At 46.7% G+C, this 23,789-nt stretch overlaps 1 protein-coding gene across 4 annotated transcripts; it reads left to right on the top strand.

Annotated features, from left to right (window-relative positions):
* The first annotated feature begins 1,390 nt into the window (after positions 1–1,390).
* On the top strand, positions 1,391–22,925 carry C1QTNF2 (C1q and TNF related 2). Of its 4 annotated transcripts, XM_063604694.1 has the most exons (5): positions 1,391–1,537; positions 16,605–16,721; positions 16,928–17,180; positions 22,137–22,154; positions 22,359–22,925. In XM_063604694.1, the coding sequence occupies exons 1-5, from the start codon at positions 1,412–1,414 to the stop codon at positions 22,748–22,750; spliced, it is 906 nt and encodes a 301-aa protein (XP_063460764.1). In that variant the 5' UTR covers positions 1,391–1,411; the 3' UTR covers positions 22,751–22,925. The 4 variants fall into 4 exon arrangements, with proteins under 4 accessions (XP_063460764.1, XP_034816801.1, XP_063460763.1 ...); XM_034960910.3 differs by lacking the exon at positions 16,605–16,721; XM_063604693.1 differs by having other exon boundaries at positions 22,137–22,925.
* Positions 22,926–23,789: the final 864 nt, after the last annotated feature.

Here is a 23,789-nt window from a genome sequence, read left to right as displayed (position 1 = left end):
ACCCTAAACTCCACTCCACATGTTATCATTCCTTCATTTTTTGAGCTCACACTTCCCCTACATTCAGACAAGTCTCAGTCATCTCTCAGGGTTCACCTGAAACATCAGTTTCCCAGGCCTTCCCCTGACTGCCCAGTTTATACTTTAAGCTTTTCTTTTCTATAACACTCATTTCACTTGTAACCACTTGTGTCATCCCCAGCTGGAGGACTCTAAGTTTCATGAGGGTAGGCATCAAGCCTATTTGTTTCCCTCTATGTCCCCAGCACCTTGCTTGGGGACTGACACACAATGGATGCTTATTAAATATTTGTTGAATGAATGTTTGTTGAGCCTACAAACTTTCTTTCTCAAATAGTATTTATGTAATATTAGTAATAATTCCCTACATAGTTCAATGGCTTACCAAACATCTTTATGAGTTAGTGTCCCAACTTTGGGGTAAAGGCAGTGCAGGTAATATTATTCTCCCAATTTTTTTAGAAAATAAAACACCATCTGTGAGATTATCTGACTTGATTAAGGTAGTGGATACAACATTAGAATTCAAATGCATATCTGTATTAAAATTCTGACTGTAAATTTTGTGTCACTTACCAGCTGTTAACCAGATGCTCTGGCTGTGCGGAGTGAAATATGGGTAGCTAGTGGAAGAGAGCAGTGGAAGGAACAGGGAGAAGCAAAAGCCAGGCCTTGGAGGATTTCCTTTCCTCCAGTGCCTGCTTGATTCCCAAATAGGATTGGTTTGCCTATCCTGGGACCTGAGACCCTCCCTAAGTTTCTCAATGACTTGAGGCTGGGCCAGAGAGTGAGTGAGACCAGTGAATCCTCACCTTCTGGGGAGAAGAGAAATGAGAGCTGGGACACAGGGGAACTCACCCACACTAGTGTGTATGTGCACACTCACATCCGGACAAAATCCACACCAAGGCATGCATAGAAATCAACACATAGAATGAGCCACTGCACAGTCATACACACATTTAAACATGCACCCCACATACAGATGTCTAGCCACTATCGTGTACATCTAACCACTGATGTGCACTCCAGTTGTACACCAAGCTGCCATCTTGGACATGTGCATGCACGTGTGCATACACCGAACAGCCCTGATGAAAATTTGGATAAACGCACGTACGCACACACACAACTAAACACATCCCTATGATTTATCATCACACTCAAGTACATGCACACCTTTGCAAACGCGTGGGAAACAATCACTCTGATCACTCTGGCGCACAAAACCTCCAAATACACTAAAAAGCTCTACAAATGCAGAGATGCATCGACACACCCGAGTTGTCATCAGCACTGCAAGTTTTTTCCAAACAGCTGCTAAAAAGAGAATGCTGCGCTGCGGGCCAGCCCACGTGACCGAGAGGAAGGCTCTCCCGCCCATGACGGGATGGGAAAACTATGCCTGGGGCCGGCGCTCGGCCCGGCTGCTGCCGCTGAGGAAAGCCGGGACGCGGAGCCCCGCCGAGAGCTTCTTTGCTCCGGACGCCCCTGGACGTGGCGGGCAGCCGCGAGGGTGAGTGTCCTGCACCGCGGTCGGGCGGGGGCGGCAAGTGCGCGCGGGGAGGAGGAGGAGGAGGACTCGCACTGCTGCGGGCGGGGCGGGATGCGGAAGGTGGGAGAGCTGCCAGCGCGCCTTTATTGCGGGCTGGGCAGCTCCTGCATTCCTGCCTCTCGACTTCTGCCTTCGTATTATAATACAAATTAACATGTTTTGAGTCCTTACTGTGTGCCAGGCTCTGTGCCCAGTGGTTTACCCGTTACAGTAGTAACACCCGTAGCTCTGCCATCTATTGAGCGCCTACTTTGTGCCAAGTCCTGCCAGCACTTTACTTGTGCTCTTTCATTTTCATGACAACAGATTATCCCCGTCTACAAAAGAGGAACTGGGCTCAGAGACATTAATGACTTGGACAGGGTTGCACAGCTAGTAATTGATAAAAAAGGGACTTGAAGTCTGGTAAATCTGAGTCCAATACCCGAGCTAACAATCACAGTTAACATTTACTGAATGCATTATTTCACTTAACCTTCACATTTATTTAAATATATGATACAGACTGGCAAACTGAGCTCAAAAGGTATTGAACGGCAGGCAGAGATTTGTACCCAATGCCTCATGACTCTCTTCACTCTCCTTCCCCACCTAAACTACTTGTCTTAATATGCTTTGTCCTTATTTCTCCATCCCCACTGCTGCCGCCCCATTCTAGGACCTCACTTTTCAGCTAAACAATTGCAGTGGGCCCTAATAGTCTCCCAGCCCAGGTCTCTCCTCTGACACCATGGGTCCCTTGCATTACCTCATTGTGATCCTCCTCTGCTCCTTGACCACAAAATTGCCCTGCTTGGAAGCCTGCAGAGGTCCCTTCCTTAGACTGGTCATCTCTCAGAGACCCTGTGTTTCCACCATGCTGAAGTAGCAGTAATAGAAAGACAATGTCTTACGTAGGTTAATCCAAGGCTGGTGCTCAGTTAGCACTGTTAAAAATCTGTCCTCTCATATCCTTATTTTTGCCCTCCCTCTGCACCATTCTCTATTCTGTCATCTGGAGTAATTATATCAATTACTCCTGCTTTCAACTGCCCGATCCTCAAACTCTCCGCACATTTCCAAGCATCACTACAGCCCTTCATTGTAACACATCAGATTCACTGCAGAATTTGTTTCCTCCCAAATGTCTGACATCTCCCCATCTCCTAGCAGGGATACCACACTTACCTGTCTTCCAATCCTTAAACCTTAGGGTTGCCTTTTGTTTTAAATGTTATAAAAGTAACGATGCTCATCACAAGAAATTCGAACAGTTCAAAAAGGTAGAAAGAGAAAAGTAAAAGCCCACGCACTCCCTCCCAATTCTGAAAGGCAACCCCTTAACAAGATTGTGTCTTTTCGGAAAGTATTTCCCCAACCCTTCTGTACATATATATACTCTGTATTTGTGCTGTTTTTTTTTTTTTTAACTCAAAGAGAAGCATACTTTACATTCCATGGTACAACTTGCTTTTTTCACTTAACAGTGTGTCTTCGCCATGTTTTCATATCTGCATATACAGGCTTACTTTGTTCTTCTAATGGTCATAGTGTGTCATTGTATGGATGAATTGAGATTATTTTTCACAAGGCTGGAGTCATGTTTGAAGCCACTCTGTCTCCATCGAATGTTCAGCAAGTTCTCCAAGGTGTCACTTTTTTTCTCTGCAAATCTCCCTATTCTTCCCCCTTGTCTCGCTATTCCTTCTCTTATGCTGACCCTGCTGATCAGACAGTCTCTCCTGCTGTCTCAATCACTGATGCTTCCTACTCCTGAATGTTCACTGTGGGGTAACAGAGTCTCTCTCCACACCCACAGCTTCACCCACTCCTTCTTCCTGGTCAAAGGCCTGCCAACCTTAATTTACCTCTGTGAGATGAACTCTTGCATAAATCAAACTTCTGTTAGTTATATTCCATTTTAGCTTCTCTTTATTTTATTTTATTTTATTTTATTTTTTTTGAGAAGGAGTCTCGCTCTGTTGCCCAGGTTGGAGTACAGTGGCACAATCTCGGCTCACTGCAATCTCTGCCTCCTGGGTTCAAGCAATTCTTCTGCCTCAGCCTCCACAGTAGCTGGGACTACAGGCGCACGCCACCTCACCCAGCTAATTTTTGTATTTTTAGTAGAGACAGGGTTTCACCATATTGGCCGGGCTGGTCTCAAACTCCTGATCTTGTGATCCGCCCACCTCGGCCTCCCAAAGCACTGGGATTACAGGCATGAGCCACCGCCCCCAGCCCATTCTAGCTTTTCTTTTGAAAGGAATTATGTGCCAAATATTTTTTCAAGCAAATAACCTTCCCCTGGATTTGTTCACTTCTGTTAAGTGGCTTACTCCTATAACACACATACACATGCGCATACACATCACTGCCCTATTAGTAACTCCCCTGTTAGCTGAGGGGCCATGGTAGAGAAACATGAGCTCTGGGCCCTAAGCCAGCAGGCCTGAGTTCCACCCAAAAATTGACCTAGGAAAAGTAATTTTTCCCTTTTCTGAGCTCTGTTTTCTCTTCTGCCAAGTGGAGATGACAGTATCAGCCTCTTAGAAGTGTGGGGAGATTTAAAGGAGATACGAACATCAAAACTTTGAAATAAGAACACACAACATACATGGAGAATCATTACTCTTTTCCTCTAGATTAGGGGTTGCAAACCCAGATACTGACAGAGACTGTGCACAATGTCTATAGGAATGGGATGCATGACATTGGGAGTGGTGAGGACTGTGGACACTCTAGAACACAGGCTGTCTGTCCTAGTCAGCGTGGGGCACCGTGACAACACCACAGACTGGGGAGCTGCAACAATAGACATTTATTTCTCATGATCCCTAGAGGCTGGAAGCCCATCATCAAGGTATCTGCAGTGTTGGTTTCTTCTGAGTCCTCTCTTTGTGGCTTGCAGGTGGCCATCATGTGCTGTGTCTTCACATGGTTGTCACTCTGTATGTGTCTGTGTCCTGATCTCCTCTTAATGTAACGACACCACTCATACTGGATTAGGGCCTACCCATATGACTCATATTACCTTGGTTACCGTTTTTAATGTCCCATCTCTAAATACAGTCCCATTCTGATAATCTAAGAGTTAGGACTTCAATGTGTGAATTCTGGGGAGACACAAGTCAGCCTGTAATACCTTGTCTCAAGGGGCAGCTACCTGTTGACCTGCCCAAATGCAGGCTCAGTGCTGCCCAGATCCTTCTGCTGCCCAAGAAAAGCTGCAAACGTTGATGTTAACAGAAAATCTCCCAAGTTTTACATTGGCAACAATTTCAAATTAAAAACCCAAAACAAAAAGTACAGAGTAGTCTGTGATCTGTGTGAGGCCACTGATAAGCCAACTGATCCCTGCTTGTCTAGGCTATAATTTCCTCAGTGGCAGAGGCATGTTCCATAGCTTTTTAATCCTCCTCAGCCAGTCTTTGCACGTTGTTTATTCTTTTTTTTTTTTTTTTGACAATGTCTTGCTCTGTTGCCCAGATTGAAGTGCAGCGGCACTATCTCTGTTCACTGCAGCCTCTGCCTCCTGGACTCAAGCGATTCTCCCCACTCAGCCCCCCAAGTAATTGGGACTACAGGCATGCACCACCACACCCGGCTAATTTTTGTAGTTTTTGTAGAGATGAGGTTTTGCCATATTGTCCAGGCTGGTCTCGAACTCCTAGGCTCAGGCACTCTACCTGCTTTGGCCTCCAAAAGTGCTGGGATTACAGGTGTGAGCCGCCGCACTCAGCCTGCACATTGTAATATTAATAAAAAGTTAAAAGCTAATCATTGAATGACTAAATTTGAATTTTACAATCTTGTGTAAAGTAGGGCACACCTGTAGAAATCCTGTACCTCTTTGCATTTATGCCCAGCTATACAATTGCATCAGCTATTATAACTGCTTTCATTGCCATTGATGCCAAAGTTTGCAAATGTTCAACTCCTCACAGGGTCACTGTTACGGCCACTTTACAGATGGGGAAACAGCAGACCCAGGTCTACCCAGGTCTACCCAGGTCTGCTTGTTTATTCTCATGAGTGTGGCAACCTTCTCCCATGACATCATCTCTCTCTTTGTTCTCAGGAATGATTATTGTATCAAAAATCACTACTGTTACTGAGTGCTTACTGTGGGCTGGTTGCTGCATTATCTCATTAAATATTCACAATTACTCTGTAAGGGAGGTGTGAGCAGTCAAATTACTCAAGGGAGGCATTCCTAAAGACCTCAAATAATTCAAAACTGGTGTCATTAAAAGCTCACGGGCTGAATGGAAAACCAAACATTGTATGTTCTCACTCATAAGTGAGAGCTAAGCTATGAGGATGCAAAGGCATAAGAATGACACAATGGACTTTGGGGACTCAAGGGGAAAGGGTGAAAGGGAGTGAGGGATGAAAGACTACAAATAGGGTACAGTGTATACTGCTCGGGTGATGGGTACAACAAAATCTCACAAATCACCACTAAAGAACTTACTCATGTAACCAAACACCACCTGTTCCCCAATAATCTATGGAAATTAAAAATTTTTTTAAAAAGCTCACCTGCTGAAGAATGGTAGATATTTCTGATTACCTGTTAGGACAGTGCTGTTATGTGGCTATAGCATAAACACAGTTTACAATTTACAATTCACACTGCCTTACAAGATCCTTGACAACTTTTAACTTGGGAAAATTGGGGTTATTTCAGATTTCACACATCAAGTGAAACAATGAATATTCAAATTCAAATAAGGCCATACAGTATTATTTTTCTCATTTTACAGACAAAGAAACTGAGGCCTAGAGAGATTAAATAACTTGGCCCAAGTTCAAACAGCTGGAAAACGACTTAACCACCAGACCAGCTCGTGCTTCTCTAGGGGTAGACCTGTATCTGATTTTTTTTTTCTTTGTAGAGATGGCGGGGTGAGGTGGGGGGAGGTCTCACTTTGTTGCCCAGAGGGTCTCACTTTGTTGGCCAGACTGGTCTCGAACTTCTGTCTTCAGGTGATCCCCCCACCTCAGCCTCCCAAAGTGCTAGGATTATAGATGTGAGACATTGTGCCCAGCCCTGTATCAGAAGTTTAGGGTTACTCTGAACGCCCATCAAGGCCTGACCAGAAATGACTCCATGGAAGTTCTTGGGTTCACCCAGAAAAGTCAAGGAAAACTTAGCCTTTTCTCCCTGTCCCCTTCAAAGTTCAGATTTTGTTTCTCTCCCTCAGTTCTTAGATCTTCAAGTGTAGTCCCTTTTATGTCATTCCCAGGGATTGTTGCCTAATCCCAAAATTTCCTTCCCCTGCCGCCTGCCTGGTCTTGAATGCTGTTATGTCTAGATGCTGTTAGGTGCCTATTACAAAGGAAAAGGAGAGTGAGGCTTTTCTTTCCTGGTTACACAGGTGTGCCGGCTGGATGCTCAGGTAAGCAGACAGTATAACCTGCCCAGGTAGTTCTAGGGATCAGAGTGGGCCCTACAGGAGCAGCAACTACATCTTTTCACCTCTAATTCCCCAGTGTCTGGCCTCAAAGGCAGTAAAAATAAACCATACTATTTACTGGGTATCCATGTGCCAGGCTACAGTATCATGCACACATGCACACCTCATATCCCATTTGGCCCTGTCGCTTGATGAGATGAGCACCATCCCACTTCTTCCCTGGTCTTTGTATTATGGAGCACAGACATGCCAGGTGGCTCAAAGTTGTGGAGCCAAGGCAATACCCCATCCTTCCCTCAGAGCAGAAACAGCAAGGCAGGAAAAAAGGCCCAGCCTCCCTAGGACTTTTTTTTTGGTAGCACCTGACAAAGCCATAACTCAAACTAATAAGTGAAAATGGGAATTTATGAGAAGCTACAGGAGTCTCTACCTGAAATGCATGCAGGACTCAGGGTGGCAGATCAGGACTGGTTTTTGTTAGTTCAACTGCAGTTAGTGGCAATTACAATTTTAAACAAGGTCTTAAAACTCGTATCATTACATTCAACATCCATTATCTTGTTTGATTTTCGGAAGGGCAAGAAATAATAAAATAATAGAAGCTAATGCTTTTATACCTCTTGCCATATGCCAGGCCTTATTCTAGAAACATTAAATCCTCGTAACAACTGTCTAAGGTAGGTTCTATTATTATCGTGTTCATGTTGGAGAGGAGGAGACTGAAGGGGAGAGATTAAGTAACGTGTAAAGGTACTACAGCTAGTTCATGGCATCTGAACTCACACAGCTATGCTGGAGCTATTATGGAAGCCACCATGCGGCTATCGGAGACTTGAAATTCTCCAGTCTGAATTGAGATCCGCTGCAAGTGTGAAATACATCACTGGGCTTCAAGGACTTAGTACTAACTTAAGAATGTAAAATGTCTCATTAATAATTTTTATGGTGATTACATGTTGAAATGATGATATTTGGGAAATCAAGGGCTAAATAGCATTGAAATTAATTTCACCTGTTTCTTTTTTACTTTTTTAATGTGACTACAAGACAAACTGACACATGTGACTTGCGTCATTTTCCTATTGGGCTGAGCTGCTCACACCCACTCCCCCACCGCTGTGGTCAGGCACGTGGAGACTGGCCCTGAGGATGCGATATGGGGATGTGAACACCCTCAGCCGCCTTCTCTACCCCTCACATCTCGCACAGCTGCTGCATTCTTCTCTCCCATGGCAGTCCTTGGTCTCCACGTGGCAGAAAACAGCTGCAGACAATGCCAAAGCTTGATGGCTTTGTCTTCAGCCGCTCCAGAGCCTGACTCTTGCCCTCATTGTGCAGAGGAGGCAGCTGAGGCTCAGATGTGCAGCAGGCCAGGGCCCAGGGGGTGGGCTCCACTGCCCACCACGTTATACACCACGTTTGTCATTTTGTAAAGGCTGGGCTTGTATATATTAGAAGGTATAATTCTTCAGCTTTAACATACGGGCTGATTTCCTGTGTGCTTTCAGGAATTCTTGCTGAGACAAACCCCTGGCTTCTGAGACCTTGTTAGATCGTGATGTGTCCTTGGATCTCATTTTCTAGGCTGAACCAGAAATGAGGAGAGAGAAAATAGCAGATCAAATATTTTCTGAGGCATCCTGTCAAGTGGGCCCCAGGACTTTTAAGCCTCTGTATTTAGACTCTGGATTCTGGACAGTTTCCAAAAGGACGCTGATCTTGAGATCTGGAGAGAGGGGACATTTCGTGAGTACTGTGAGGAGCGGCAGCCAGCCGCTTTTTCCTCCAAAGGATCTCTTTAGCTTTTCAGAGAAGCTGGAGAGGACTGTTTCCAATTTACTTCCTGGAATTCAGGGAGGGCGTGGAGTGTTTTTTATTATAGTATTCTATTCTCCCATCAAAGTGGATTTTCAGCAAGCTTCATCTGCAAGCAAGCCTTGTCCCTTTTAACACCAAACACAGGGAGAATTGCCCTGCTGGGTGAGATTTGGGTGTCCTCCTCCACCAAGGATGAGGCCTCCCCTGAAACACTCCGGGGGCTCCCAGTGGGAGTTCAGGACTGTGATCCCTTAGTTCAATTGCAACTAGTAACAATTACAATTTTAAATACGACTCTAATTTTGTATCACATTTTGTTTTCAAATCCACTATCTTATTTGATTCTCTGAATAACCCTGTAAGGCAGACTGGGCAAATGTTAATATCTCCATTTTACAGGTGAGGAAATGAAGGCCCAGATAAGATGAACTGACTTTTCCACAGTCACGTGATCAGTAAGTTACAAAACTAGGACTGGGACCCCAGTCTTCAGAATCCAAGCCCAGTCATTGCACTGGGTTTTCCTCAGTAGCCAAGTGAGGCTTTGTCATCCGCACGTTTATTGAGACCCTTGTGATCCCCTTGTTTTATAAATTATAATAATGCCGGTGGGCTGGGGAGGTTCTCAAACGCCAGTGGGACCTCGACCCCAGCCAGTGTCCAGGCGCTTGACACCATCTCCAGAAGGAATTCAAGGATGAGTCAGAAAATTGTGGAAGTATGGTGATTTTTTGCAAGGGAAAACAGTACACACTCAGGAAAGGGGGCTGTGGGCATTCTTAAGAGAGAGTTGGGCAGAAGTGTTTGGGGTTTCTATCTTTATGGGTTTCTTTAACCAAGAGGTGGAATATCCATGAAAATTCCTGGAAAAAGGTGGAGATTTCCCGGAACTGTGGTGCCACTCATTTCTACACCAAATATGGGTGTTCTCGGAGCTGTCGTGGCACTGGTGGGTGTGTGATTGAGTACATGAATGAGCGTATAAAGAGGTCCTAGGTGAAACCTAGATCAAATCCATCACCATGTTGGGTCCAGTGGGTCTTAGCCAGCTTGGTCCACACCCTGTTTTTCAGGGTCTTATCGGTCTATATAGCCTCTAATCATGTCAAATAGCTGCCTGGGGTTTTTCTCCTATGACCACCCTGGATTATTCCTGTCTCTGTAAGGGTGGCCAGTTCATTCAAGGTTATTCAACAGCTGCGTGTTGAGCACTTACTCTATGCAGTGCTGCGCTAGGCTCCAGCAGCCCAGCTGAGAGCAACATGCAGGGCCCATACGTTCCTGGACCTTCCATTCCAGGGAAAGAGCCAGAGAGTTAACAAGTCAAGAAACAAACAAATACATAATCACAAATTGGGCCAGGTGCCTTGAAAGAACAGGATGCGATAAGAGCATATGCAGGATGGGTGCAATGCTTTGGATCATGTGATCAGGGCAGGTCCCTCTGAGGAGATGATATGAGACCTGAGACTTGAAGGATGAGGCTGGCAGCTACCTGAGGGCTTCCCAGAGGAGGTTAAGGATTGGGGGCATTTTAGGCACAGTTCTTTCCAACCGTGGGGCGTTTACAGTGTCAAACACTGGGCTAGATAGAATCTTTGAATGCATTCCTTCACTCACGTCTCACACAAACTGCCTGAGGTAGGTATACTATTATTTTCATTGCATAGTTGAGGGAATCAAGTGCTGGGTGTTCCATGGCTCTTAACCATGGAGTTAAATGCCACTCCTATCTGTCAGTGTGTCAAAACCTGATAACCAACAGGTCAGATTTATTTGAGCATAATTTACATCTTCCAGTCTGCAACGGGAGACTGTTCAGCACCCAGGCCTAGTAGGCTTGCTCAAGACAAGTATTCCTGGAGCTTCTACTACTAGCAGACACATTCAGGAAGGATCAATGAGAGGCCCACATCCCCACTTTTGGCACCTCTCACATCACAGTCTGGGCAGAGGGCCCTTGGGAATAAACCAGAGGGCCATGTCCTGTGGGCCAGGAGGAAGACTTCCCTGACAGTAGACCCAGCCTGTGGCACTTTAGCTCCTAGCACTTTTCTAGAACATGTGTATTGATGAATCATTAGCTACTTAACAGAGAGATGAGAAGCCCAGGGACTGGGCAGCTGAAAGCCAGACTTAAGAACTCATCCAAGTTCAGCCAGCTACGGTGGCTCACACCTGTAATCCCAGCACTTTGAGGCGAGGCAGGTGGATCACGAGGTCAGGAGTTCGAGACCAGCCTGGCCAGCATGATGAAACCCCATCTCTACTAAAAATACAAAAAATTAGCCGGGCATGGTGGTGCGCACCTGTAGTCCCAGCTACTCAGGGGGCTGAGGCAGGAGAATTGCTTGAACCCAGCAGATGGAGGTTGCAGTGAGCTGAGATTGTGCCACTGCACTCCAGCCTGGCAACAGAGCGAGACTCCATCTCAAAAAAAAAAAAAAAGAACTCATCCAAGTTTAGCAACCCACAATTCCATTTCTGGGGTTTAACCAACTAATATTTTTTATCCCTTTAGTAGGAAGGCTCTAATGAAGGCTTCCATATTCAACTAACACCTTCCCACCCCCAGAAAGGACAATTTAGGAACTCAGATTGTTTTTTTACAGGTGAGAAAGGACTAATACTTACGTTTCTTCCGGTTAATTGGACAGCTCTCTATGGAGCACCTATTCTATGTAAGGCATTCTGCAAGGCTGGCCCCACCCTAGGGGCCAGAGAGGGAACAACCTAGCCCCTATACTGTAAGGGGTCAAAAGCAAGGAGGGATTTGATCTGATTCGGGTTAGAAAAGCAGAGGAAAAAAGAACAGATTTGTATCAAGGGGTGTCAGTGCTCTCTCTTCTGGATTTCAGTCACTGTCTGGTTTTCTCTTCGCTGTGGATTTTCTTGAGGGCAGAGTCTGCGTCTCCAACACTTACTAATTAAGCAAATATTTCTTAAACATTCACTGTGTGTGAGGAAGTTTGAAGCCAGGTGGCCAGCTGGGGTCCTGTACTCATGGAGCTTACATTTTAGTGGAGACACATGGGGGAGGCAACCAAATAAAGTGAATATGGGTGAGTGGTTTCAAGTGCTGGAAAAGAAACAAAGAGCTGGGAAAAGGGAGCTTGCAGAAAGCGGGCACTGGCTGAGAGGGCACGTCAGGGAATGCCTGGAGGAAGTGACATTTAAACTGAAATACAGCAGATAAAGAGCCAGCAAACCAAGAGGGTGGAGCCGTGAGGTTACTGGTGGAGTGGCTGGAACCTTGGGGCTGAATGGAGCTTGGCCTAGAAAAGGTAGCGGGGGTGGGTGCTGGGCCAGAGGAGCCAAGGGAGCCAGGGAGGAGCTGAGGTTGGGGCAGAGGCTAGAGCCAGCTCAACTGGGGCCTTGTAAGCCATGGCCTGGGTTCTGATGTTTGCTATTTTAAGCCAGCACCTACTGGAGGGTCTTGGGGAGTGACACCCTGATCTTTTGGTTCAGGCCTTGGAAACTCCCCCATTAACACACCAAAGGGGCTTATGGTGGGGACCCAGGGCCCAGGAGGCTGTCCCTTCCACGCCTCTCATCACCTTGTCTAATCCAAGTGTGGGCCTCTCAAAGGACAGGAGGTTTTGCTCAAGCATTGATTTACTCCAGCACCCCGAGAGAGAAAAAGCATCACTTGTACATTTTCAAAGTCATGTACTGTGTGTGTAAAAATTGTAAAATAAAATACAGGGCATCAGAGAGATTTCTCTACGGCTGTGTGTGGTTTTGGCATATGCTTCAAGGTCTTTTCTGTAATGTGGAATATTTAGGGGGAAAAATATAAGAAATGCTGACATAATGGAAAGCATTTGGGTACTAGGATCAGCCAAACCCAAGTTCAAATATAACTTCTGCCACTAACTACTTGTGTAAACATAAGTAAATTAGCTTCTCCAAGTTTCAATGTCTTTTATAAAGTGGGGGGAAAATAGCAGGGGCAGGAAGCAAGGTGGCATGGATTAAGCATAGTTTTCAGAGGCACACAGACATGGGTTTGGACGCCATCTCCATTAATCCCTGATTGTGTGACTCTGGGTAAATAACTTCACTTCTTGGAGTATCTGTTTTTTCCTCTGAAAAAAAAAATGGGACAATAAGGGCTCAGGTACGCTTCATAGGGCTCTAGTAAGCTTTGTATAAAACAATGCAGCAGGCTGGATGCGGTGGCTCACGCCTGTAATCTCAGCACTTTGGGAGGCTGAAACGGGTAGATCGCTGGACTGGAGTTTGAGACCAGCGGATGACATGGCAAGACCCCATCTCTACAAAAAATACAAAAATCAGCTGGGCATGGTGGCACGCTCCTATAGTCCCAGCTACTCGGGAGGCTGAGGAGGGAGAAACACTTGAGTCCGAGAGGTGGAGGTTGCAGTGAGCCGAGATCACGCCACCGCACTCCAGCCTGGGCGACAAAGTGCGACAAAAAAAGCAATGTAGATACAGGGCTTCACACAGTGCCTGGAACATTGTAGGTGCGTAATAAGGTCAGTTTGCTTCTGCCTTGGTTTCCCCATCTGTAACTGAAGAGGTTGGATTAGATGGTTCCTTGAGGCCCTCCCCAAGTTCTTGATTCTAAATGTATTTAAAAGGTGCTAGCTGAGAGTGGTGGCACATTCCTGTAGGTCCACCTACTTGGGACAGAAGGCTGAGGCAGGAGGATCACTTGAGCCCAAGAGTTCAAGGCTGTAGTGAGCTCTTGCACCACGCACTCCAGCCTGGGCAACAGAGCAAGACCCCCATCCCTAAAAAGAAAAAAAAAAATTAAAGAAAGGCCCTGGAAAAGTTAATCTGCCTGGATTCCTTGGGGCCTTAGTGCACCTCTAAGCACCCTGCCCCCAGGCTTTCTCGACACCCTTGTGTAGAGAGTGGGGTGAGGGTGGGGCAGGGCACAAGCTGGGAGCAGGGCTATTTGGAGCCTTGTTTTTCTTGGAGGTGTTGTGGAGGCAAGGAGACTCTCCTCTCCCTCCCTTCCTCTAGGTTTGGAACTAGAATCTAGTCTCCCCGCCTTTATTTCCAAAACAGTTCCTGGCTCTAGCTCCCAAGACTCCTCTGGGACTCCAGGAGCTTCAGGCTCCAGTTCAGAAAACGCTTCCTCCCTGTGTGTCTCAGACACACACCCTTCCACCCAGGCACTGGGGCCTGCCGCAAACCAGCTTTCGCAGACAGGCATTCCCTCTTTGTCCAGAGAAGCTGGTGCAAGACCATTGTGGGCAAGAGAGCAAATCCGCCTTCCTCTTGTGGAGCCTGTGTGGCTGGGCATGGAGGTCAGAAGAGAGAGGGGAGTTGTCAGCTGTGACAGATGGTTCCCTTTCTCTCCCTCTCTCTCGTCCGGCTGGCTCTCTTTTCTGCCTGTCTCTCTCCCTCTCTCTCGTCCGGCTGGCTCTCTTTTCTGCCTGTCTTCAGCTAGCTGTTTGCAGGATTCTCATCTGCCTCGAAGACTCGCTTCCACTTCCTCCCTCCCTCTCTCCCTACTGCAAAATGGTTGTAGACTGCAACTTTCCAAATCATTTCGAACCTGCTTTAAAAATTCAGTTTCTATTCTGGGGGTCCCAGATGTGCTGCAGCTCACAAATAAGGCCAACCAGTTTTCCAGGACTCTCCTAACGTAGACAAGGGGAAGAAATGGTGATTCACAGGGCCTGGGGAGTGTCTAGGCCGTAGTTTTCCAAAAGCACCTGTCATTCATGTAACATTTCCACGATGTTTGCCATACCTGCCTACCATCTCTACTATTATTTATCCCACCTAGGTTGAGCAAGCGTGACATCAGAAATACAATCAAACTGCGTCCTTATTTTTGCCTACCCCTCCCTACTTATAATTTAGTCAGTGAGGGGAGCTCCTCCCCCTGGTTGAAGTCTCCACTCCCAGGCAACCCACACCTCAATTTCCATTCGAAGGTGAGATTTCTTCCTGCTCCCCCAGTGAAGGTGTGAAACGGGCAAGGCCATCTGCTCCCCTTGTCAGCTCACCTCTTTCCAAGTTGAAGGGAGGGGAGGTACAGGGACAGGAGGAGGATTTCTAGATGTTTCACGACTGGGGCGGGCCTAGACTGCTCTGTGTCTCTGTGCCTGGCAGACATTTAAAGCCGTCTTTTCCATGGGGGCCTTTTGCAGGCTCTTTGGGAGTAACCATTTTGGGCCCTGTGATTGTCACACTGCTGGGATGTGGGCAATGAACATTTTCCTTTCTCTGCAAGTCTAGGCCTTCCCCTCAGCATCTGTTTCCAGGGTTAAAGATCCTGGAGGGGGCAGGAGGAGAGGTATGGTCAGCCTGTTTCTGAGGGGAACAGCCAGAGGCAGCCAAAAAGCCTGGACAGGCTCCAAGAGCCAGGGGCCAAGCAGAGTCTGAAGGGAAAGGGGATTGAAAGCCCAGAAGGAAAAATGAGTTCCAAAGGTCAATGCCTGAGTAATGCCCCTGCTGTGCAACCAGGACCACAGCTGCAGAGGATCCCCCTAATACTTAAACGCTCTGATTGGATAGCCACAGGCTGAGTGAGGACTACAAAGCCCACAGTGCTTTGTATCTGGAAAGAGAACAGATTGAAGTCTGAAAGGCTCAGCATTGGAGCTAGAAGAGACCCTAGAGACCATCTACTCTAGTGGTTCCCAAAACAAGGTCTCTGGACCACCATCAGCAGCATCCCTTGGAAACTTATTAGAAATGCAAATGGTCCAGCTTCACCCCAGAACTAATGAATCAGAAACTTTGGGGATAAAGCCCAACAACCTGTGTGTTAACAAGCCATCGAGGTGAGTGTGATGCGCACTGAAGTTTAGGAACCACTGCTCTAGCCCAGCCCCTGTTGTTCAGGTGAGGAAACTGAGGCCCAGAGAGGGAAAAGGGTTTGCCTAAGGTCACAAAGCAAGTTGCCATTTTATAGTTAATCACCATGGCAGGAAGTCATGCCTGGGATGTTCCCCCTCCTGGTTTCATTCTTGAGAGAGAGGCTGTTAATTACAAAGCAAAGGAACTGATTTGTTGAGAGATCTTGGGCAAGTTGCTTATTTCTGCTCTGGGTCTCAGTTTCTGCGTATGCATAGTGAGGGCAGGGAGTAGATACCTCCAGGTGCATAGCACACTGATCTCCAGTGGGATCATGCTATTGCTGCCATCAGCCTTAAGGACACGGTCTAGCCTGGGACAGGAGGGCACAGGCTCTGGATCTGGACAGCCTGGTTCAAACCTTAGCCCTGCCATCTACTCATCGCATGATGTAGACCAGGAGTGTCCAATCTTTTGGCTTCCCTGTGCCACATTGGAAGAAGAATTGTCTTGGGCCACACATAAAATACACTAACGATAGGTGATGAGCTTTAAAAAAATCGCAAAAAATATCTCATGATGTTTTAAGAAAGTTTACAAAACTTGTGTTGGGCTGCATTCAAAGCCATCCTGGGGTGCATGCGGCCCACAGGCCCCGGGTTGGAAAAGCGTGATGTAGACACATTGCTCAACTTCTCTGAGCCTCTGCTTCTTCTCCTGTATCTATTCTATAAGGGTATTGTGAAGATCAAGTAATGAATGGAAAGCTCTTAGCACATGCCTGGCGCACAGGAAGCGCTTGGGGGAGGAGCTGCTACCACGGCCTGCCAGGGTCACTCAGGTGATGGTTGACCTCCACTCAGTAACTGAATCCTCAGCCCTCCTCATGTGCAACCCTGAGTCTCCCATGAGAAGCAGACTAGTTGCAAAGTCACCTACAATTCAAACATTACCCTTGTAGAACTGTAACTTTCTAATTCATGCCACAGATTTGGATGAAACCATGGATCATTTCTCTCCATTCACAGCTCCTCCCAGTCATCAGTCTCTGGGTCATAAGTTCTGCATCCATTTCAGCCACTCTGGAAGATGATGGTCTGTTGATGAATGCCTCACCCCCGAGACCCCTTCGAAGTGTATTCTGGGTAATGACTCCACTCACCCAAATATGTCCTCAAGATATGACGACTCTGTCCACATCACATCTACTTGTATGTGATGCAGGAAAGAGCAAGAGACAGAAATCCAACTGAGTGTATCCCAGCTGCCTCCTCCTGTGCATCCCCTCTGACCAGCCCCAGGTCAGCTTGGTGGCCACACTCACCTGTCACAGCTCTCTTGCCTCCCACAGGTAACCACCATGATCCCCTGGGTGCTCCTGGCCTGTGCCCTCCCCTGTGCTGCTGACCCACTGCTTAGCGCCTTTGCTCGCAGGGACTTCCGGAAAGGCTCCCCTCAACTGATCTGCAGCCTGCCTGGCCCCCAGGGCCCACCCGGCCCCCCAGGAGCCCCAGGGCCCTCAGGAATGATGGGACGAATGGGCTTTCCTGGCAAAGACGGCCAAGATGGACACGACGGCGACCAGGGGGACAGCGGAGAGGAAGGTAAGAGGCCTATACCTGCCACTCTCGTTCCCACCTGGCTGACAGCATCCGGCACGTGGGGGGTGTCATGAAGTTAATAAAACTAGTATTAATCCTCTTCATTATAAATCAAATTACTATTTACTTATAAATCTATCTATATATCTATATGTATATATACATATATTTTTCCCCCTTGAGACAGAGGCTTGCTCTGTCGCCCAGGCTGGTGTGCAGTAGTGTGATCTCAGCTAACTGCAACCTCTGCCTCCTGGGATCAAGCAATTCTCCTGCCTCAGCCTCCTGAGTAGCTGGAATTACAGATGCGTGCCACCATACCTGGCTAATTTTTGTATTTTTTAGTAGAGAGGGGGTTTCACCATGTTGGCCAGGCTGGTCTCAAACTCCTGACCTCAAGTGATCCATCTACCTCACCCTTCCAAAGTGCTGGGATTACAGGCATGGGCCACTGTGCCCGGCCTCAGAGCAGTTTATTCTAAAAGGAACATGGGTATTGAATTTTGTGTTCCTGCCCCTGGTGCACCTTTGGGTTGCTAAGTGACTTTGGAAAAGTCTCCCAAAATATTACTGAGAACTCTTGATAATTGCAAGTGACAGAAACTCAATTTGTAGTCCCAAATGGAATGTATTAGCCCATAAAACTGAGACATCAGGCCAGGCGCGGTGGCTCACACCTGTAATCTCAGCACTTGGGAGGCCGAGGTGGACAGATCACTTGAGGCCAGGAGTTCAAGACTAGCCAGGCCAACATGGCAAAACCCCATCTCTACTAAAAATACAAAAAATTAGCCAGATCTGGTGGTGTATGCCTGTAATCCCAGCTACTCTGGAGGCTGAGGTAGGAGAATTGCTTGAACCCAGGAGGCAGAGGTTGGAGTGAGTTGAGATCGTGCCACTGCACTCCAGCCTGGGAAACAGAGCAGGACCCTGTCTCAAAAAAAAAAAAAAAAAAAAAAAAAGCCTGAGAAGTCCAAGAGCCAAGCTCCAGGAATAGCTGAGTCCAGGAGCTCAAATATCATTGTCAGGGCTCTGCTTCTCTCTGTGTTTGTTGTATCCTCACAAAGGCTGGAAGTTCTGAAATAGCACTGCTGGGGTCCGGCCCACATCTTCCTGGCTTCATCCACAGAGCAAATCTCAGAACGGCCAATTCTCCTTGGCCACATGTGTATCAATTCCCTTGACCAAGGAGGTGAGGTGCCTCCATTTGCAGGGCAGGCTCATGGACCCACCCCTGCGTGTGTGTGAGTGGGTGGTGGGGGCAGTCAGTCATTGTGACTGACAGCCCCGCTAGGACCGTATGAAATGAAATGGTGAAGGGCAACTCCCCAAAGAAAGGGATGCCAGGCAGACGGCGAGCAGAATGGATATACTCTACAGACCTTTCCGTTGTGACATTCCTTATATCTCCAAACTTTCACCCCAGCAACCAAGCACTTTTCAGTGTCAGCAGCATCCCTAAGCCTACATTTTAAGCAGTAGATAAATATAATAATTTTTATTTGTATGGCATTTTAATATTGACAAAGCACTTTTGGACATGTTGCCCATCTGACCATCCATATCGTGTGCCGGAGGGATTCTTATTTTCCCCATGTTACAGATGAGGATACTGAGAGTCAGAGTGATTCAGCTGATAGCAAAATGTCATCCTCGCAAGAACGTGAACTTTGGAAACAAACCTGGACACTGATTTTGACAAACTACTTAACTTCTCTCCAAACCATGGTTTCCTCATCTCTAAAATATGGATAATAATAGCACCTGTCTCACAAGGTTGTGGTAAAGATGAAATAAAACAATGTATGAAGCACCAGTCTCAGCATAGACATACAATAAATGTTAGGCACCCTGTAATTGACTTATTGAGCTCACATAGCATGCAGATAGCTGACTCCAAATCCAGGTCTTTTCCTACCACACCAAACTAATTCCTTCAAAGGTACCTCCTCCCCAGGAGATTAGTATAAAAGTAACTATCATAGTTTTAACTGGGTTGGGTCTTCCAGCGTGCTGGGCACTGGTGTCATGATATCCAATTTCCTGACCACGGCGGCAGACTCAGGTCTGGACATGTGCTCCAAGCAGGCCAGCTAGAGTTTTCCCTGAGATTTGCCTATGGATCCTGAGGGACAGAGTCTCTGCTGTTGACTTTTCCCCCAAATAGATAAAGCTTACCAGGAAGTTCTACCATGTACTGGGGCTGCCTTTGGCCATCTGTTCTGCTGTGTGTTGAGTCTCTGCAGAGAAGGAAGCCACCACACCAAGGAAGGCAGTGTTGGGAGAGTCCCAGCGCATGTAATTCAAACAAAGCTTGTCACCCTGGGGCCAATTCAGGATAACATCCAACCACCCGCCATCACCACACATACAAATTCACCTCCAGAAAAGTCTTTCAAGAGTAAAGTCAGCTTTTCCCAAAGTCTCTCAAAAAAGGTAAAGAAGAGGGAAGCACATTATATAATACATGGTAGGACCTCCTGGTAAGCTTTTTTATCTATTTGTCTCCCGCCAAAAACCCCAAGTCAAAATGACTTGGAGGCTGCGTGGTGGCTCATGCCTGTAATTTCAGCAGTTTGGGAGGCCAAGGCAAGAGTATTGGGAGGCCAGGAGTTTGAGACCAGCCTGGGCAACATAGGGAGACACCATTTCTACAAAAAATTTTAAAATTAACTAAGTGTGGTGGCGTGTGCCTGAAGTCCCAGCTACTCAGGAGGCTGAGGCAGGAAGATTACTTGAGCCCAAGAGTTTGAGGTTACAGTGAGCTATGATCGCGCCACTGCACTCCAGCCTGCGTAACAGCGTGAGACTCTATCTTTAAAAAAAAAAAAAAAAAAAAAGATTCTGTCTCTATTCCTCTTCTCTTGGCCCCTTTTCCCACCTTTTGTTTATTTTCATTTTTTCAAGAAATAGCTTTGTGACTTTTCTGAGTTTTATTTTTTCCCATTCTTTTTGTTTATTTTTAATTATATGAGTAATATACAAATACAGTCTCATTGTAATATATTCAAACAATACACATAAAGCAAAAGTCCTCCTTACTTACTACCCCTTCTCATCCTTCCCTCACCCTCCAGAGGTAACCACTATTAATTGGTTGGGTATGTATCTTTCCTGGCCTTTTTCTATATATTTACATATGTATTTAATAATACCAGGCATTGTCAGGCACTTAACATAAGCACTCTGTTCCTGAAAATCAAGTGTTCAGTAACAAAATGCAATTTGGAAACCTATTTCCGAATTATGTAAAATAGGAAAAATTCAGATGCATTACAGATTAACTCAAAACTCTAAAACACAGTGAAATGCCTACATACAAATGTATAAGAAACAAAGTAACTTGTTAGGATGTAAAATGCCTAAAACTTTACTTCCTTGATCACCCAGTTCATATGGTTCTAACAACCTTGTGTCGAGTGAACTCAAGTCATTATCCATATAGGTTTTGCTTAAAATGTTGTATTGAGTTGAGGGGACATAAACTAAATTGATTTTATGCAATCAGTAGCCAAAAATGTTGGATTGAGAGAAATGTGCATTTTATGAAACATTAGAGTATGAAACATCAAAAAGCCTTCTAAAGGAAAACACAACTGGGGGAATTGTTCTGCAGGGAATGCCAGCTAGTATTTAGGAATGTTTGCTATAGGCCAAGCACTCTTCTATGCGTTTAAATGGGTGTAGAAACATTTAGCACTGTGGGCCGGGTGTGGTGGCTCACGCCTGTAATCCCAGCACTTTGGGAGGCCGAGGTGGGCAGATCACGAGGTCAGGAGTTTAAGACCATCCTGGCTAACACGGTGAAACCCCATCTCTAATACAAAAAATTAGCTGGGCGTGGTGGCAGCTGCCTGTAGTCCCAGCTACTCAGGAGGCTGAGGCAGAAGAATGGTGTGAACCTGGGAGGCGGAGCTTGCAGTGAGCAGAGATCGCGCCACTGTGCTCCAGCCTGGGCGACAGAGCGAGATTCCATCTCAAAAAAAAAAAAAAAAAATAGCATTGTGGATTCCATTCCTTTTGTTTTTCAATTTTTATTTTTTAGAGACAAGGTCTTACTCTGTTGCCTAGGCTGGAATGCAGTGACACAATCATAGCTCACTGTAACCTGGAACTCGTGGGCTCAAGGGATCCTCTCACCTCAGCCTCCCAAGTAGATGGGGCTACAGGCACATGCCACCATGCCTGACTAATTTTTGTATTTTTTGTAGAGACTGTCTGGCTACATTGCCCAGGCTGGTCTCAAACTCCTGGCCTCAAGCAATCCTCCAGTCCCAGCTTCCCAAAGTGCTGGGATTACAGACGCGAGCCACCATGCCCGGCCTGCCTTCCTTTTAACACAAAGGATCTGGCCACCTGCTCTTTCCTCTTAGTGTATGTTAGAGAAGGTTTCATAGAGCACACGTAACTCTACTTTTTTTTTTAACGCCTGCATAGAAATCCACAGTATAGATGGACCGTAATGTTTTTTATCATTTGCCTTTGGATGGGCATTTAGTTGTTCCTATTTTTTGCTATTATAAGCAATGCTGCAATAAAATCCTTGTACACATGGGCAGGGCTTATATGCACTAGGCAGGGATTTTACTAAGATCAATGTGTTGAAATCAAGAGGCTTTTTCCAGTTCTCTTCTCAACCCATTACCAGCGCAGCCCATGGAAGGATTGAGCTGGCAGACAGACCAGACCCTTCCTTAGAAGGCAGGAAAAGGAAAGGGTGTGAACTGTTACAAGTTATTCTTTTTGCCCTGATCCACAGTGATTCTTGAAGGTAAGTATCATCATTTCCATTTTCCAGATAGCTAGCATTAGGATTTACACCCACTTCTATGTGTCTGCAAAGCCTTCTTGTTCTTTCTATTACCCAAGCACTCCTTCTCCAAGATTGGAAGACCAAGGCGCACCCCTCTGCCTAGGTCTGTGAGGATCCTCCATAACACCAGCTGCTCTGTCTTCCAGGTCCACCTGGCCGGACAGGTAACCGGGGAAAGCCAGGACCAAAGGGCAAAGCCGGGGCCATTGGGCGGGCTGGCCCCCGTGGCCCCAAGGGGGTCAACGGTACCCCCGGGAAGCATGGCACGCCAGGCAAGAAGGGGCCCAAGGGCAAGAAGGGGGAGCCAGGCCTCCCAGGCCCCTGCAGCTGTGGCAGTGGCCATACCAAGTCAGCTTTCTCGGTGGCAGTGACCAAGAGCTACCCACGGGAGCGGCTGCCCATCAAGTTTGACAAGATTCTGATGAACGAGGGTGGCCACTACAATGCTTCCAGCGGCAAGTTCGTCTGCGGCGTGCCTGGGATCTACTACTTCACCTACGACATCACGCTGGCCAACAAGCACCTGGCCATCGGCCTGGTGCACAACGGCCAGTACCGCATCCGGACCTTTGATGCCAACACCGGCAACCACGATGTGGCCTCAGGCTCCACCATCCTGGCTCTCAAGCAGGGTGACGAAGTCTGGCTGCAGATCTTCTACTCAGAGCAGAACGGGCTCTTCTACGACCCTTACTGGACAGACAGCCTCTTTACAGGCTTCCTAATCTATGCTGACCAGGATGACCCCAACGAGGTATAGACATGCCAGGGCGGTCCTCCAGGCAGGGAACAAGCTTCTGGACTTGGGCTTACAGAGCAAGACCTTGCAACTGTAGGCTGGGGGTGGGGGGTCGAGTGAGCGGTTCTAGCCTCAGGCTCACCTCCTCTGCCTCTTTTTTCCCCATCATTAAATCCAAACCTTTTTATTCATCCAACCATCTATTTATTCACTTCTTTTTAAAGTATCTACTGTGTAACAGGCACTATGCTATTCTCTGAAAGATGCAGCAGTGGACAAGACAGAGTATCTGTCCTCATGCAGCTTACATTCTAGCAGGAGATACAATTTACAAATATACAAGCAAATAATATAATCTTATGCCAGGATAGAAATGAACATGCCATGGTTGACAGTAATAGGAATAACAGGAGACAGGGAAGAGGTGGAAATTTGTTTCTTTTTTTAAGTGTGCGTTTTTAGGTTTACTTACATACAGTGACTCTCCAGATTTTAAGTTGACAACTCAGTGAATAATTTTTACTTATGTGCACACCCTGAAACCTCCATGTAGATCAAAGAACAAGCTATTTCCAACTTCTCACCTCCCTTCCCCCAAAGCTCTCTTAAGACCCCTCTAAGTCAGTACCTGGAAAATTTCCATTTTTGAGCTGAGTTCCAAAGAAGGAAATAGAGCAATGCAAAGGCCTCGAAAAGAGGTCTCCAGCAAAAGGCTCTGCAAGTGCAAAGACCTTGACAGGAAAGAGGGAGGGGCCAAGGTAAGAACTGAGAAGGGAGGCATGAGGCGTGAGGCTGGAAGATAATACAGAACGTCCCAGGCCATGGCAGAGCTCGTTCCATTCACGAAGGCTTATCAGAATACAAAGTGACACTGATAGGCGGATCATCTTGAATCTGCTCATTGCATGAGTCAAGTCGGCCACAGACTTGAGCACTTTATTATTAGTTAATCTTTTGCAGGCCCGCTTCTCAATGAATGAGATACACCAGGATATGCACGTGCACCTGAGAACCGCTGCTCTGAGATGGCAGGAATGGATCCCACGCAAATGAATCGCAC

Source organism: Pan paniscus, chromosome 4, assembly GCF_029289425.2.
Source record: "Pan paniscus chromosome 4, NHGRI_mPanPan1-v2.0_pri, whole genome shotgun sequence".
Taxonomy (NCBI): domain Eukaryota; kingdom Metazoa; phylum Chordata; class Mammalia; order Primates; family Hominidae; genus Pan; species Pan paniscus.
Note: the sequence above shows the minus strand (reverse complement) of the source record. Positions and strands in the feature narration are given on the sequence as shown.

Bases quoted from the DNA above. Each gene is read 5' to 3' on its own strand.
- C1QTNF2 (XM_063604693.1), top strand. From the start codon at position 1,412: ATGGGAAAACTATGCCTGGGGCCGGCGCTCGGCCCGGCTGCTGCCGCT. The intron at 16,722-16,927 runs GTAATGACTCCA...TGCCTCCCACAG, and splicing joins CCCTTCGAAGTGTATTCTGG to GTAACCACCATGATCCCCTG. The intron at 17,181-22,136 runs GTAAGAGGCCTA...TCTGTCTTCCAG, and splicing joins GGGGGACAGCGGAGAGGAAG to GTCCACCTGGCCGGACAGGT.